The sequence below is a fragment of the Chiloscyllium plagiosum genome, chromosome 4 (assembly GCF_004010195.1).
Source record: "Chiloscyllium plagiosum isolate BGI_BamShark_2017 chromosome 4, ASM401019v2, whole genome shotgun sequence".
NCBI lineage: Eukaryota > Metazoa > Chordata > Chondrichthyes > Orectolobiformes > Hemiscylliidae > Chiloscyllium > Chiloscyllium plagiosum.
The window spans coordinates 8,817,945-8,835,639 of record NC_057713.1 but is presented as its reverse complement, the minus strand read 5'-3'; the positions used below and the strand labels follow the sequence as shown (position 1 = coordinate 8,835,639).

General features: G+C 42.0%; 1 protein-coding gene across 6 annotated transcripts in view; it reads right to left on the bottom strand.

Moving 5' to 3' along the window:
• Nucleotides 1-17,695, bottom strand: part of LOC122548836 (vacuolar protein sorting-associated protein 13B-like) — a 968,370-nt gene that overhangs the window by 170,998 nt on the left and 779,677 nt on the right. For all 6 annotated transcript variants that reach the window (XM_043687672.1, XM_043687667.1, XM_043687669.1 and 3 more), the window contains 2 exons: nucleotides 14,375-15,068; nucleotides 5,545-5,682 (listed from right to left, as the gene is read on the bottom strand). In XM_043687672.1, coding sequence (XP_043543607.1) covers nucleotides 5,545-5,682; nucleotides 14,375-15,068 — 832 coding nt within the window. The remainder of the gene's footprint in view (nucleotides 1-5,544; nucleotides 5,683-14,374; nucleotides 15,069-17,695) is intronic.

Here is a 17,695-nt window from a genome sequence, read left to right as displayed (position 1 = left end):
AGTTAAGGTGACTGTCCCTATGTCCCTATACCTATCAGAAACATGTAAACTGTAGATGTCCACCAGCTCTAAAATAAAGTGTTTCGGGATTAAGATGCTGGTCTGACAACAGGCACGATCATGCAGTGGGATGGGGAGTTTGCTGATGTGGCATTCGGTGGACAAAAGGTCGAGGAGGATAGTGGAGATGGACTACACGGGGAGGTGGTGCAGAAGAAGCAATTGCATGATGACTGGGACAGGCAAACAGGCATTCAGTGAGCTGCAGCCAGCAGGTATCTGCTCTGCTGTACCTGTCATGAAATTGTCTAGTTTTTTAACCAGGGGAGGAGAATTCGAAGTGGGAGATAAATAGAATGAGTTATGGAATAATGAGTTGCAACTACATTGTAAGATTGGTGCCACCTGAATTTGGCTTTTAAGGTTCGAGGGGAAAATTCAGAAAACCCTTCTTGACATTGAGAATCGAATTATTTTAATTCTCACCCTAATTTATCATTACCCTCACCACACCAGGAAGGGAGAAATTCCTCTCCATGGGCGGCACGGTGGCACAGTGGTTAGCATTGCTGCCTCACAGCGCCAGAGACCCGGGTTCAATTCCCGCCTCAGGCGACTGACTGTGTGGAGTTTGCATGTTCTCCCCGTGTCTGCGTGGGTTTCCTCCGGGTGCTCCGGTTTCCTCCCACAGTCACAAAGATGTGCAGGTCAGGTGAATTGGCCATGCTAAATTGCCCGTAGTGTTAGGTTAGGGGTATGGGTGGGTTGCGCTTCGGCGGGGCGGTGTGGACTTGGGCCGAAAGGCCTGTTTCCACACTGTAAGTAATCTAAGTAATGTAATCTAAGTAATCTAAGTAATCTAATCTAATCTAATATAATCTGTTTCAGAACACATGAACACAGGAGTAGGCCATTTAGCCCCTCCAGCCTGCTGCATCATTCAATAAGATTGTAGTTGATTTGTGATTGAACTCCATATGCTTGCCTTGTGCACAAATCTCTTGATACCCTTGCTTATCAAAAAAATGTCTATTGCAGATTTAAATTTAACAATTGAATTAGTATCAACCACCATTTGAGGAAGCGAGTTCCAAACCTCCACTATTCTTTTCATGTACATCTCTCCTGAATGGTCTGACCATGATCCTTAGACTATGATCCCTTGTTGGGGAATTTTCAACCACTGGAAACATCTCATCTTTATCTACCCTGTCTTTCCCAGATAATATCCTGAAAACCTTGATTAGATCATCTCTTAACCTTTTAAATTCCAGAGAACAAAGGCCAGATTTGTATAATCTCTCCTTTTAACTCAACCCCTGAAGTCTAAGTATCATCAGTGTAAACCTGTGTTGAACTCCCTCCAAGGCCAAAGCACTTTTCTTAAGATGTGGTGCCCAGATCTGCTCACAGAGTTCTAAGAGGTTCTAACTAGGGTTTGTATAACCGCACCAAAATGTCTGCTTCACTGTACACCAGCCATTTAGATATGAAGGCCAGTGACAGGTTGAGGGGTAAACATTGCTTAAAACACCAGAGTGCCTTGGGATCTTTTGCACCCGTCTGAGAGGGAAGACAGGGCCACAATTAAATGTCTTAAACAAATGTCAGTGCAGCACTCCCTCAGTCTCATTCTCTCCTCAAGAACCTGGAGTGGGGGCATGAAACTACAAGCTTTGAACTCAGAGTCTGGAGTGACACAGCTAACCACACAAAGCTTGAAAAAGAAATACAAGTATTTTACCGACAAGAAGTTTTTCACTAGATTCTTAAAAAGAATCCCAAATTATGTAAATGGTTGGCCCAGGTTTTTTTAATCATACCGGAATGACCCTATGCCGAAAGAAAATTCCAAAAATGTAATTTAAATAGAAAAAGAAAGGTTTCCGGTAACAAGACCTTCACCAAGTATATGTAACTGATTTTAAACTGATGACAGGAATTTTATTTTTGCACTTACAAATGTACTAACTAATCACACAGCTTTGAAGAATTTATTTAGTTTAGATCAAGCCATTTCTCTTTCTCATTAGAAACATGCTTTGAATCTTTGTTTGGACATGAAAGAGCCACGCTTCATGTTCTTAACTTGAAAATTCAAAGGAATGTGTCAAACATTTTACAATTTTCCAAAGAGCAGACTTCTAATTATATCAAGCCCATCTTTGCACCAAAGCCCCACCTGACATAACACAAAACCATCTGGGAGTGAAGAAATATTTTGGCCAGTGCACCTGAAGAAATTGATACAGTCAGTGCAACTTTAATACGTACCACCTTAGATAGTGTTATGACACAAGATAAAGGTTTGTGAAGTGGAAGAGATCTGCAACCAGCTAATAGAGTGGTGTTTTGCAATATTAATATTATACTTGGTCACTAGGTCGAGATTAACCTACCTCAGTTCCATTAAGAACTACTGCCTTCTTCCACACCTGTTCTCAGGTTTTGAGTAGTGATACAGCGCTGACCTTATTCATCCTATTACAAGGCATGCTGCGTTGTTCACCTCTGGGAGAATAACCTGCAATGTCACACAGGGCTATTTTTCTTGCAGTCATGTCGACCAGCATGGGATTGAATGCCAAAACACCCCAGCAATGGGCCAGAGATTCCTATTCCTGTGTCCCACAAAGTTTGCAGATCTGGCCTCTTTGCCTTGCCATATTCACAACTTTGGCGGTCCTTTACACAACTAAGCATTACCTGTCATGAGTAACCTCTCAAAGTTAGGTGCGTTTCACACTGACAAGATTGCACAGCAGAAATAATCAGGGCAGCCCTAAAGTATCCCAAAGCACTTTACAGCTAATCAAGTGCCATTATAGCATTATCAATGTTGGGAATGCATCAACCAATTTAGTCACAGCAAGGTCCTACAAACAACAATCAGACAAAGGCTAATAAAACCTTTTATTATGGTGTCAGTTGAAGAAGAATTATTGGTTAGGACATTGAACATTCCCCTCCCTTTTTGTTGAAGTAGGGCCATGAGATTGTTTACTTCCATTTGAGGAGAGCAGGTGGGGGGGGTCAGTTCAATGCCACCCCTGAAAGATGGGAACGTCTGACAGTGCAGCTCTCCAAAAGAGCCACAGAATGGTCAACCTCAATTCTGTACTTGACTTCCCAGAGTAAAAGGCTGGCAATAAGCATTGGCAACTGAACTTGTGCGAAATGCAAGACAAATGAAGTTAGCACCAAAAGCACTCTCGGAGTGGGAACGCTTTGATCAGCAGCTGCTTAATGCTCACAGTTGGAGAACCTCACAGCTAGTCACTGAAGAAGCTCTTCACACTGTGAACTCGCCTTGGCTATTCGGAAGGTGGGGACACAGTACTGGGAGCTGTTCACGACTAAAAAAAATCTTTTATGCCTTTTGAATTGGTTTCCTGCCACAGCAAGAGACAGGGTGTCCTGCTAGACCTGGTATCCACCCTGAGGAAAGCCAGGATGATATCGGAGCCTGATCCAATATCAATTTCAGGGAAGTTAACTCTCCACGCACAGTAGAACTCACCTCAATTTAGATGAAAATAATTCTTTTCAAAATTACTGTTACACATTAAAAACAAAAGCAGCACCATGTTTTCGCTATGTGACTAGGTATGATGTTTTGTTTGATAACTCCTTCCAAGTGCCGTGGGTGCTTTAATTGTATTAACTGTGCCACATATATTCAAGTTGTTGATGTGGATCACAAATATATTTTTGTTCGAAGATTTCATTTTGTGTTCCGAAACAGAGACACCACTTACTCATCAACCACTGTCTCTGGATGCAAAAAAATACATTGTTTAAAAAAATCGAATGCTATCTTTTGTTAAAAAACATGCGCAAATACATTGAAATATTCTGACAAATCCCACTTTCCCACTTGCTAACTCTCAAGATGATTATTCCAAACAATTACACCACAGGAGATCAACTGGGCAAATTCTTAAATTTATCTGTTGCTATATCTGTAGTGCACAACGGAACTGGATGACCTGTGAAGGTTCAGTGTACAAATAATCCAATGCTGCTTCACTATGGTGTTTCTTTTCTTTGCAATGAGTTCAGGGTCGCCCTGCATCAAATTATGGAGGTCGAGCATGCCAGTATCTTGCCTGGATTAGTTCACCCGCTCGTGGGGGATTTACCTCAGTTGGGAATGGATTTATTACAGTTTCACACATGGAATGAAGCTTGTGTCAGCTGAGGCCAGTGACACTTCATATGATTCAAATTAACCTGTTACAGGCACTCTGCTGGGCCGACCACTGTGCAAAAATGACGACATTTCCCCCCTACCACCGCCCCATCAAAAAAAAAGGCTTGATGGAAACCAGGAACGCCAGGTCATAATCGTTCCAATTTGTTCCAACTAATCTATCACCTGTCGGAGCTATTGCTCCAGTGGATTTCTGGTCACATTATTCTGCAGGTTTGCAGGAAACCAATGACCTTGTTAATGGAAGGAATTATATCCTTTGCTAAATTCAGGAATCTCTTGAAGAAATACTTATTTGGTATCCTGAACCAGTGTGGGACGGGTGGAAGGGGACCAATCAATCTCAAGCAAGTTTATACAGCACCAGGGGAAACAGGCAGCAGAACTGTTAGTTGAATTATGTTATGTGTAACAGTTTGGATGTAGCAAGAATGGTAATACAATGCTACTATTTTTTTAAAGTGTACAGGATGCCAACGTCATGTTTTATTGCTATTTTCTGAAGACCTATATAAAGCTATGTCTCTCAAGCTAGTAATAAACTAAAGTGAGCCATGGAGAACCTTAAACTACAGGCATTTGAAGCCCAGCAGAATGATGGACGGGCTTACATCACCGATTTATAACCCGCGCAGAAATGTCAGTAATTGGCCTTTCCCGTACAATATACACCATTACATTCTTATCGTCCGGGTCTGGGTGTTGTAAGCACCATTTCCTGCAGGAACTATAACATGTACTCACTAACACTAGTATCCTGTTACTTCAATCTGGAAAAAATATATGCTTACTTCTTTTGCCAAATGTATGGAAAAATTGCCCCTTCATGTGGTATTGAGTGCATTACCATATCCTGCCATTACCCGTTCATTAGTGGTTTCGGTGTCTAGCTACTTACTATCATTGAACTCAGCTTTTCGTAATGCAAAATGACTGCTGGGCTTCCTGTATGCTGGAATTATGAGATTAAGTTTCTGCTAACTCGCATCTGTTTATCTCTTTCCTCTGCCAATTGACAAATTGTTTACAACGTCTAGTTTACTTGAGTAAATTTTAAATCTTCGCTCAATCCTTTGAGAATTACTGTTCTAGCTCGCACATAAAACCCAGTGCAATAGGATGGAGAGTGCAGTTCCACTCAAGAATCATTTCAGTTGCATTTTTTATTAACAGACCACACATTCAAGCTTTAGGAGTAAAGCAAAAGCTGTAATTTAGCGAACAGCTCCGGGACTTCACTGTTGGTAATCGGTTTCATATTATTTATTCTTCCTAGTGATTTAGATCAAACTATCAGCTCACCTGAAAGCACGGAAAGCTTGTGCTCTTACCTGGCCCATTGAGGAAGTCTTTGATTTGAAAAGAGATGAGAGGAGGGGGAATGCCAGCTTTCAGGTCAACGTCACCTGCAACAGTCTGCAACCAGAACACACTGTAGTCTAGAGCTTCTGGAAGAGTCTTCCCAGGATCTACAATAAAAATAAAATGAAACCACATATTACATCACTCTTCTCACTTCTTTTGTGAAAGATGGAGCAACAGGCTTTGCCAAATTAAGTGCCAAATTTGTCAAGTTGTTTAAATAGCAGATACAGTACTTAGCCAAGTGAAAATAAATTTCCTTGTGCAAAGCTCTTCTGCTGACGCTCCAAGTTTTAATATGAAATATGAGGGCTCATGTCAAATTACACAACATCATGACTGTTTGGGTTATGCTAATCCTAAATATTCTATTAATTCATTACAAACTAGCCCAATTTTTCCTCATCAGGTGTTTTGAGTATTTGAGTAATAGAACTCTCTTATTCAGTCCAATGTATTTTTTTAATCCATTCTCAAAGTGAGAACAGGCAAATTAATACCAGAACCTTCAAAAAGGCTGCCAATGTATTATCATTGCTGTGACCACCAGTTTGATCCCTCTACCCAGGGTTACCAAAGACTCTGCAATATTAATCTGAAACCAAACTGTAAAGTGACAGTGCAACTATGTTAAATGGCAAAATATTTTCCCCATTACCACAAGAATTAATGCATGACTATATATAACAGCACTGGCAAATGTCTCCAGATATATGAACACTTCTCAATTATTGAGAAAATCGGTAAGTCCACTTCATTACTAACTTTTGTTTATCCTTTATGAGCAGCATTTCCAACACAGAAACAAATATCTTTTTCATTTCACACTTCTCTAGGATGAACATTCTCATGCACACTTTAAGATGCTAAACTGTGGACACTCACCTCACATTGATTTGCAGTCTCTGACCAATTTGAATTCTCTCTTAACCATAACATGATGCAAAGTACAGGGGACCCCCAATTTATGCACATCCAGCTTATAAACACTCATGCTTACAAACGCAATCCCATACAGGGTGTAAGTTTAAAGACCTCATATACAAACACTTCCTGCCCTTATGACGGCTGTAGTTTGTTGTCCTGCATTGTGTTCTGATTTGTGAAGAAATCAGCTTGCAAACAAATCAATTTGCGAATGGATTCAAGAATAGAACTCGTTTACAACCTAGGGATTACCTGTTTCCCCATTTTCCACTATATCCTTTCCAAACATAGAAAGTCGGAGCAGGAGTAGGCCATTTGGTTCTTTAGGTCTGCACCGCCATTCAATATGATCATGATTGATCATCCAACTTACTGCCATGCTCCTGCTTTCTTCCCTTTTATCCCTTAATACATCAAACTCCTTCTTGAAAATATCCTGTGCTTTGGTCTCAACTACTTTCTGTCGCAGAGGATTCAACAGGCTCACCATCTCTGGGTGTAGAAATGGCCCATGCTCTCAATCCTAAATGACTTATCCCGCATCCATAAACTGTGACCCCTTGTCAGGATTCCTCAGTTATCGGGAATATCCTCTCTGCCTTTACTCTATCTAATCCTTTTAGACACTGCCCAAGTATCAAAGAAGGATAAAGAAATCATGCGCAGTACCTGTAGAATTTATTTTACCATTATTTTTCTTATAGTCGATGGTCCTAGTAACACTTCAACTTTAAAATATAACCAGCCTTTCTGAAACTTCCTCCTAATTTTTAGCATATCAAATGTCATAACAACTTGTCTCACCCTAAAATTCTGAGCATCTACTTTGCTGGCAAAGCCTTTTACAAGACGCTCATTTACTGCCTGTGCAGTGTTCAATCCTTCCATGCACAAACCCCCTTTTAAATCCCATCTGGGTCCACTCCCTCCTTCTACCACCTTTTATTCTTACCATTCCGATAGATTCTCTTTCATATTAGCTGCTAATCTCATTTTATACTCTCTCTTTGCTTCTCTCACAATTCGGCCCAGTTGTAAATTATACACTGAATGCAAATTTCAAGCTATATTTAGTTCCATTCATAATTTAGATGCATTTTGAAATCATCTGAGTCTTTTGTGAAATCAGATATCGCTACAGCTTTCCACTTGACAGTTATTTAGACGGCTTGTAAAACAACATGCAGTTGTTTCTCATTCTTGCATTGCATTTCAGGGCCAATAGGTTATACCACACAGTAGCGAAATACGCATATACAGTATTTCATCACTGTCTTGAATTGCACTTTGTAAGTGGTGGTCACACTCTGGACAGACAATATAAGAGCAACCCATTTCAGCCTCTATCCTGCTTTTGTATTTATGACTGGCCCAGTTCAGTTTCTAGCCATTGATAACCCAGAGATTGGTGATAGTATGAGATTCAAAGATGGTAATATCATTGAATAATAATGAGAAGATGGTCAGATTCTACCTTGTTTTAGGTGGTTATTGCTCAGCAGATCTGGAAGTTACTTGGTATTTGTCAGTCCAATCCTGGATATAGCTCAGATCTTCCTGCATTTGGCTATCGACTGCCTCAGTATCTGACAAGTTGAGAATGGTGCTGTATGTTGTGCGATCATCAGCACACGTGCCCACTTATGACCTTAAGATAAAGAGAGTTTCATTGATGAAGTAGTAGAACTTGGTTAGTCCGAGGATACTCCAGCAATGTTCTCCCAGCACTGAGAATGACTGACCTCCATGACCTCCAGGCCGCAATACAACGTCACAATCAGCTGACATCACCTGCCCCGACTGTACACATCTGCAGCCATTTAGTATCTGGAAGAAGGTCCAATTTGTCTGCCATAGGTTCCACTTATGCCTCCCCAGTTCCCTCATCCACAGACTGGTGAGATCATACACATACACAGATGTCTCCTGTGGCCTGTCAGGAGCTAGCTGACAGACATGAGGTGTCTCTGCAGCAGATGTGCAGAGGCTATTGTTGTATTATGGATAATGATTCCAGAGGTAGACAGTTATATCTGGATCAGCCAGGTAGCCAGATCAGTCTATTGGTATCTTCAACTGTTTCATCAATGACCTTCTCTCGATCAGAAGTGGGGGATATTTGCTGATGATTGCATAATATTCAGCACCATTCATGACTCCTCAGATATTAATGCAATTCACGTTCAAACACAACAAGATGTGGTTGTTATCTGGGCTTGGGGTAACAAATAGCAAGTGTCATGTAAGTGCCAGATAATGACCATGTCCAGTAAGAAACAATCTAAGCATCACCCTTTGAAATTCAGTGGTGTTACCATGACTGAATCCTCCACTATCAACATTATTGAGGTTACCGGTGACCAGAAACTGAACTGGCCGTATAAATACTGTTCAAAGTCTGTGAGAAGATTTGTAGCTCGGGTGCTCGTTGTTGTGGTTCTGTTCACCGAGCTGGGAATTTGTGTTGCAGACGTTTCATTCCCGTCTAGGCGACATCCTCAGTGCTTGGGAGCCTCTTCTCAAGCGCTTCTGTGATCTTTCCTCCAGCATTTGTAGTGGTTTGAATCTGCCGCTTCCGGTTGTCAGTTCCAGCTGTCCGTTGCAGTGATCGGTATATTGGGTCCAGGTCGATGTGCTTATTGATTGAATCGGAAGTGGCAGATTCAAACCACTACAAATGCTGGAGGAAAGATCACAGAAGCGCTTCACAGGAGGCTCCCAAGCAGTGAGGATGTCACCTAGACAGGGGATGAAACGTCTGCAGTATAAATACTGTGGCTACAAGAGCAGGTCAGAGGCTAGGAATACTGTCATGAGAAACTCACCTTCTGACTCCCCAAAACCTGTCCATTTACAAAGTTCTAATCAGGAGTACAGTGGAATACTCCCCCAATGCCTGGATGGCTGCAGCTTCAACAAACACTCAAGAAGGTTGACACCACCCAGACAAAGCAGTCCACTTGATTGGCACCATATTCACAATTATCCACTCTTTTCACAACCAATTCTCAGTAGTAGTGATGGGTACTATCCACAAGATGCAGTGCAGAAATTTTCCAAGACTCCATAGACAGCAAACCTACGACCCCTGACATCTGGAAGGACAAGGGCAACAGATATATGGAAACATCACCCCCTGAATATCGCCTCCAATTCACTTAGCACCAACTTGGAAATATATCATCTTTCCTCCAGTGTTGCTTGGTGAAAATCCAAGTAGTCCATCTCTAATGGCATTGTGCATACATATCAAATGGACTGCAGTGGTTCATCACCACTTTCTCAAAGGCAACTAGGGCTGGGATCTGAAAACTGGCTCATCCAGTGATGCCCACGTCCCATGAGTGAATAGAAACAAACCCTGTGTCAGCGTAAGCACAGTGGGATTAATGACTACCTTCAGTGCAATGACTCTATAAAGCAGCAGTGTTCAAACCTCCTGTGGGTTATGCTCAATAAGTTGGCAAATTCTTGCTGGCCCACATAACACACCACTGATCAAAAAAAGCTTGGGAAACAGAAGCAATGTTTGCACAGCCCAGCTCCAGGATTCAGCTAATGACAATGCTTCCCCTAAGGGGATCTTTTATGGGCACATGACTTCAACGAGTGGGATTCTCACTTGCTTGAATAAAAGAGTTTGTCAAAGTGCCAGGAAACTTGCATGCATCGTAAATAGTGACTTATCTGTCTGATCTTTGTGCCGTGTCTGCCTTCATCAAATTGCAAAGTTCTTCCTAACTGTCTGTACCATGGCCACTTTCAATTTTTGAAGAGATGGACTGGAAAATGGTAGACAAACCAACTCTCTGGGAGCAGGTCCCAAATTTAAATAAGGCCGTGCACACTGGATCTCAATTCAGTTTCGAACATAATGCTTGGGGAAACACAGCTGTTAATGCAAGGCAAGAAAGAATGAGTGGAACAGGTACTTTTCTAGCACTGCTCATGGTCCAGAAGGAATTTCCTTTCACCACAGCTTGAAACTTCAAACCGAAAACAAGGGATTGGCAGAGGCATTGAATAGGCATGTCGTGACAATCTCATTGTAGAAAACTCTGACAACTTTCCAAAGGTACTTGAAAATCAAAAAGTGAAGGGAGGAACGGAGGAACTTAAAACAATCACCATCACTAGGGAAACAATGCTTGGAAAACTATTGGACTTAAAGGCTGACAAATCCTCAGACTAGATAGTCTGAATCTTTGTTTATTAAAAGAAATATCTACAGAGTCAGTGGAAGCATTGCTATGTTCTTCAAAAATTCCTTAGATTCTGGTAGGGCCAAACAACGGCAAAACTAAAATTAAGTCCTGCTAGTTGCTCACGACAATTTATGAGGCTTTTGTGACACACTATTTGGAAAATGATCTGCAGTTTTGGTTTCCATATCCAATAAAATATATGCTTGCCTTACAGGCGGTACAGTGGGGAAGGCTCACATTATACCATAGAGAAATGTATAAAGCATTCAGGAACTTCCTCACTCCTGCCATAGTAACACATACACTGAAGTCATAAATGTTGTGGAAGCTTGAACATTCTACAATCCTGAGCCTCAGGAGACTGCAGAAACAGTTTGGTGTGCAATAAGGGATCAGTTACCCAGTGAAGACATTAGAAAGTTTATTGTGGCTTCAAATTACTTTCGGCGGGATGTTACTCATGCCCCCCTACACATCAACAGCACAGAGGTGGAACAAGTGGAGAATGTCAAGCTCTGGGAGTGATCATCCACAACAAGCTTTGTTGGAGTCTTCATATGGGCGCACTGGTTACAAAGGTCCAACAACATCTATTCTTTCTCAGGCAGCTGAGGAAATTTGGCATGACGACGAATACCCTTGCCAACTTTTATAGGTGCACCATCGAGAGCATTCTGTCTGGATGTATCACTACCCCTGGAATGGCAACTGTCCCATTCAAGATTGGAGACGGTTACAGACAGTGGTGAATTCTGCCTGGACAATAACAAAGGCCAACCTCCCATCTATAGAATCCATCTACCAGGCCCTCTGTCAAGGAAAGGCCACCAGCATTCTCAAAGATCCATCCCACCCTGGCAATGTTTTTCTACAACCTCTACCATCGGGGAGAAGGTACAGAAGCTTGAACACACGCACCAGCCAGTTTCAAAATAGTTTCTACCCGACTGTTGTTAGAATACTGAATGGACTCACAAAAACTTAACATTCGCCTGTACCTGTGTTTTTGTTTTTGCCGCTGTTTACCTATTATTTACTATCTATGCTACTTAACTACTTGATCTGCCTGTATTGCTCACAAGACAAAGCTTTTCACTGTGCCTTGGTACACATGATAATAAGTTCAATTCAATTCAATTCAATTGTAACTGTGAAATTGTAATTTTAAAGGATTTCAAGAGAGAGAACAAGGGAAGACAGTTGTGGCTGTGAGAGGTCAATCATCTCAGTTCAAAGACATCTGTGTCTGAGTTCTTCAGAGTAATGTCCGAGGCCTGATCATCTTCAGCTGCTTCATCACCTATTCTTCATCAAGTGGACAAAAGTGGGATGTTCACTGATGATTGTGTAACATTTGCATGTCCTCAGATATTGTAGCAGTTGGTGTCCATATGCTGTAAGACCTGGACAACATCCAGGATTGGGTTAACAACCAGTAACATTCACATCGCACAAATGCCCCTCAACAGAATAAAATCGAATCATTGCCCCTTGCCATTCAATGGCATTATGACAAACTACATGCACTATAAACAAACTGGAGGGTCATTATTGACAAAAAACTGAATTGGACTAGTCATATAAATATTGCGGCTACAAGAGCAGGCCAGAGAATTCTTTGAAAGATAATTGACTCCCCCGTACTTTGTGATGAGCATGATGGAATAAGTTCTACTTGCCTGGATGGCTGCAGCTCCAACAAAACTCTAGAACCTTGAAGTTAATATAAGACAAAGCAGTTCATTTGAGTAGCATTCCACCTAACACCTTCAACATTCACTCCCTTCGCCACTTATTCTGTTAAAAATATGTACCATTTAAAATGTGCACTGTAGTAACTCAGGCACCTCTGAGAGCACCTTGCAGTCTGCAACCTGTATCAAATAGAAGGACAAGGGAAGTAAATGCATGAAAGCATGACCACACAGTCCATTCACTGTTACTAGTCCAAAATTCTGGAACTCCCTTTCTAACAGGATGTGCACACATTTCAAGCAGTGCCACAATTCAAAATGGCAAATCAGGGGCAATTAGGAATAAATGATGGCTTTGACAGGGAAGGCTACACTGCGTGAATGAATAATAATAAAAAAAAATGTATCCTCCAGGTTGCAGCACCTCAAAAGAATATCACAAACTCTGCAAATGGAATCAGGGTTTCTGTTCTGCAACACTTTTTGGGCAATAAGTTCCACAGTCACTTCAACTTTTGGGTGAAAACATTTCTCAACTCCCCTAGTCTTTCCACCAATTACTTTAAATCTATGGCCCCTGCTTCCTGATTTCCCTGTCAAGGACAATAGGTCTTTTCTAGCCATTCTCTCTAGGCCCCTCATTATTTTGTACACATCAATTAAATTCACTCTCAGCCTTTTTGTTTGTATTAGTCAAGAGCGGCAGAAGTGAGTGAGAGGGAGAAAACTCAAAAATGAAAATGTAACATATCAAATCAAAAAGCAATACCACAGAACCATAGAAATGATTGAGTGCAGAAGGGGGCCATTTGACCCATTTTGTCCATGCTGACCCAAAGACAGCCAGATGCCTTTTCTGATCCCATCTTCCCTCACTAATCCCATCTTCCCTCACATGGCCCATAACCCTGCAGTTTACAGCACATAAAGCACAAATCCAGTGACTTTTTGAAAGAGTTTAGGGTCTCTGCCTCCCCAAACATCCATCACCCACGGCATAGAAAAGGCTTTCCTCATGTCCTCTCTAACCCTTCTGCCACTTAGCTTGAATCCATGACACCTGGTTTTTGACTCTCTGCCAAAGGAAATAGGTTCCTCCTGTCTGCTCCATCCCTACCCCTCAGAATTCTGTATACCTCAACCACCTTGCCCCTCAGCCTTCTCTGTTCCAAGGAGATCAACCCAACCTCTCCAAACCCTCCTCATTGCTACAGATCTGCAGCCCTGGCATCATTTCGTTGCATTCTCTCCAGAGCAATAACATCGTTCCTGTAATGTGGTGACCAGAACTGCATACAATACTCCAGATATGGTTTCACCAGAGTCTTATACAGTTTCATCATTATAACCCTATTTTTGTATTCTATACCTCTGCTAATGAATGAATGCATTCCATATACCTTCTTTACAACCTTATCTATCTGTATTTCCATCTTCAGGGACCTGGGCATACCAAGATCTCTCACTTCATCTATCCTCTTGGTATTTTTCTGTTTATTGTGCATTTCATTTGACCTCCCCAAAGGCACTACCTCACACTTACCAGAGTCTAACTCCACCTGCCATTTTCCTTCCCCACCACCAAGCCACATATATCATTTTGGAGCTTACAGGTATCCTCTGCACTGCTTGTTACATAGCCAATTTTTGTGTAGTCTGCAAACTTTCCAAGTGAGACGCTCACATTCACGTCCAAATCATTAATATATAAAACAAACAGCGGCATCCCAACACTGAGTCCTGTTGAACATGACATGAAACAGCTTTCCATTCGCAAGGGCAGCCTTGACCATTAACCTTTGTTTCCTGTTACAAAGCCAAGTTTGGATTTAATTTGACACACTGCCCTGTATTGCATGGACGATTTTTTTGACCAGTCTGCCAAGTGAGACTTTGTCAAGAGCCTTACTAAAATCCATGTAGACAATAATTCATGGCATCATATGAGATTGGAAGCTGAGAAATGTTCTTACCCATACACTTGTAGTCTGGAGGGACAGCTTTCAATGTGGCATCAAAGAATGATAGATCCACCATCTGCTTCCGGTGATGACAACTCAATAACAAAGAAGGTTGGACTATCACTAAGTACACGAAAGGCTCGACCTGAAGATCATGTGTTCCTCTGCGGCCTGGTTGCCGGACGACAGTAACACCAAGAGCCTGTCGAGCTGATGATCTGCTTGGGGTGTGGAGGCTCTCTAGTGACAAGTGACTGGTCACCTTCCCTACGCTCAACGGAGCGTTACTATTCAGAAGATCCTCAGCTGTTAGCTGGCCTAATTTATTCTCTGACACGCCATCAATCTCCATACTTTTCCGGTTTAACGTACTCCTGCCAAGTTTGTCGCTCACCTTCTGGCTTTGGCTTTCTTGCTGGGACCGTGATTTGGAACTACCTGCTGTTGAATAGGTCATTAATGAGATACGGCTGGCTGTGATAAACATATCAAATGGGATAAAATTCAAATTTTTCACAATGGAGGACTGGCGGGAAGGCCTTGCAAGGCGATGATGACTAGTTCCACTCTGCTGCTCAATTTGAACAATCCGAATTCGTGCACTGTCACTCCCAATACCACTGTCCTGAGCTCCACTGTGGCGTGACGATGCATCCATTGGGGTTCCTTCTGGAGGGGTGGTCTTATGCTGTTCCTTTTGACAAATCTGCAATGATAAGTTGGGAGGGTCGCGTTTATAAACAGAATTATGGAGTTTCTTACAACTAAGAGCAGACATAGCAACAAAGGCAGTCGTGTACCATGTTTATCAACCAAGGTTCCTCTGATAGCACCATTTAAACCTATGACCTTGACCATCCAAAAGGAAAAGGGCAGCCTATACACTACCATCTGCAAGTTCTCCTCCAAGCCACTCACCACCTTGATTTGGAAATACATTACCATTCCATTAGTATTTCTGGGTCATAGTTTGATTAGATTTGATTACTTTACAGTGTGGAAACAGGCCCTTTGGCCCAACAAGTCCACACCGACCCTCCGAAGAGCAACCCATCCAGACCCATTCCCCTACCCCTAACACTACGGTCAATTTAGCATGGCCACTTCACCTAACCTGCACGTTTTTGGACTGTGGGAGGAAACCGGAGCACCCGGAGGAAACCCACGCAGACACAGGGAGAATGTGCAAACTCCACACAGTTGCCTGAAGTGGGAATTGAACCCGGGTCTCTGGCGCTGTGAGGCAGCAGTGCTAACCACTGTGCCACCATGCCGCCCAAAGTTCTTCCCAAACAGCACAGTTTGCATTCCTACACCCCAAGGACTATGACAGTGCAAGGTAGCAACTCACCAGCGTCTTCTCCAGGACAATTAGGGATGAAAATTAGGCTTTGCCAGTGAAACCGACATTGCATGAATTAACTAAAAAAAAGTTTTCCAAAAATGTCAGCCCAGATTCTTTCCACAAAGTAACAGTGAGGTCAATGGCACTCACTTTTATTTATGTGCAATTGTTTCAGCAACCTCATGCTACTTGGCATGTGGATCAACTGAGATATCCTGATCTTGGAGGCTGAGTTGCACTGTCCCACTCTTAACTTCATAAAAGTTGGTCTCATTGTCTTCACCACTGAAGAGTTGCATTGAATCGTATACAGTGATAACATTTTGCATGAGAAATAAATTACGGAAAATTAAGACTTGTCCATTCCAGTCTGAATATCCTTTGAATCTGGTGATAATTATTAATTGCTTTCTGTCAATTACTCTGCCACTGATCTTTAAAGGTTTGCACTCTCATTCCATCAGGTTTTAATTGTTAGTCATACAGCACAGAAACAAACACTTCGCTTCAAGCAGTTCATGCCGAACACAATTCTAAACTAAACTAGTCCCACATGCATGCTCCCGGCCTATATCCCTCCAAACCCTGCTAGTCGTGTACGTATCTAATTGTCTTTAAAATGTTGTAGCTGTGCCTGCATCCACTGCTTTCTCAGGAAGTTCATTCCACATGCGAACCATCCTCTGTAAAAAACAAATTGTCCTTCATGTCCTTTTTCAATCTGTCTCCTCTCACCTTGAAAATATGCCCCCTTATCTTGAAATCTCACATCCTAGGGGAAAAGACATCTACCACTATCTTTACTGCACCCCTCATGATTTCATAAAATTCTAGTGAGACACCTCTTAATCTCCGGTGCTCCAGTGAAAAAACTTGTGCTTTTGGATCTTTTCAAAACACACAATTTGAAATGTTAACTTTGTAAAAATGTTTCTTTTTCAATGTTTTCCATGGTCTCTTAATCCAATCCTTCCATGTGGGATTTTATACTGAATTTACCCACTCTAATGAACACTTCATTCTTTGGCCAAGCTGTAAACTATACAACCCTTCAATCCAACGGGTTAAGACCAGCTGTATAACCCTGTTCAGAGTCAAGGATGTGGTGCTGGTAAAGCACAGCAGGTCAGGCAGCATCTGAGGAGCAGGAGGATCGACGTTTTGGGCAAAAACCCTTCATCAGGATTCCTGGGGCGGCACGGTGGCTCAGTGGTTAGCACTGCTGTCTCACAGCGCCAGGGCCTGGGTTCAATTCCCACCTCGGGCAACTGTCTGTGTGGAGTTTGCACATTCTCCCAGTCTCTGTGTGGGTTTTCTCCGGGTGCTCCGGTTTCGTCCCACAGTCCAAAGATGTGCAGGTCAGGTGAATTGGCCATGTTAAATTGCCCATAGTGTTAGGTGTATCATTCAGGGGTGCATGTAGGGGAATGGGTCTGGGTGGGTTGCTCTTTGGTGTGGTGTGGACTTGTTGGGCCGAAGGGCCCGTTTCCACACTGTAGGGAATCTAATCTAATCTATGTGCAAGGACTGGATTAATTGATAGCAAATGCTATGAAGTGTCACAGCAAATTACAGTTCATTCATTTTGAAAAGTGGAAAATAAATATATTCATAAGATATATAAGTTTCAGGTGAAGATAATTTGCAATCAATTATCCAACATCAGTATTAGTGAAAGAAAAGTCAAATATTTTCTAAGTAAGAGATCTGAAATTGTTGGAGAATCTCAGCAGGTCTGGCAGCATCTGTGGAGAGGGAAACAGAGTTAATACTTTGAATAAATATGACTCTTTCTGTATCATTCTGCAGAGAACATGTCAGACCTGCTGAGTTTCTATTTTCTGTTTATTTCAGTAACAGTGAAATTACACCAGAATATATTCTCTCTCATTTATGGCAACCTCATTAAAATTAAAGTCAAAAGTCACATGACACCAGGTTATAGTCCAACAGGTTTATTTGAAATCACAAGCTTTCAGAGCACTGCT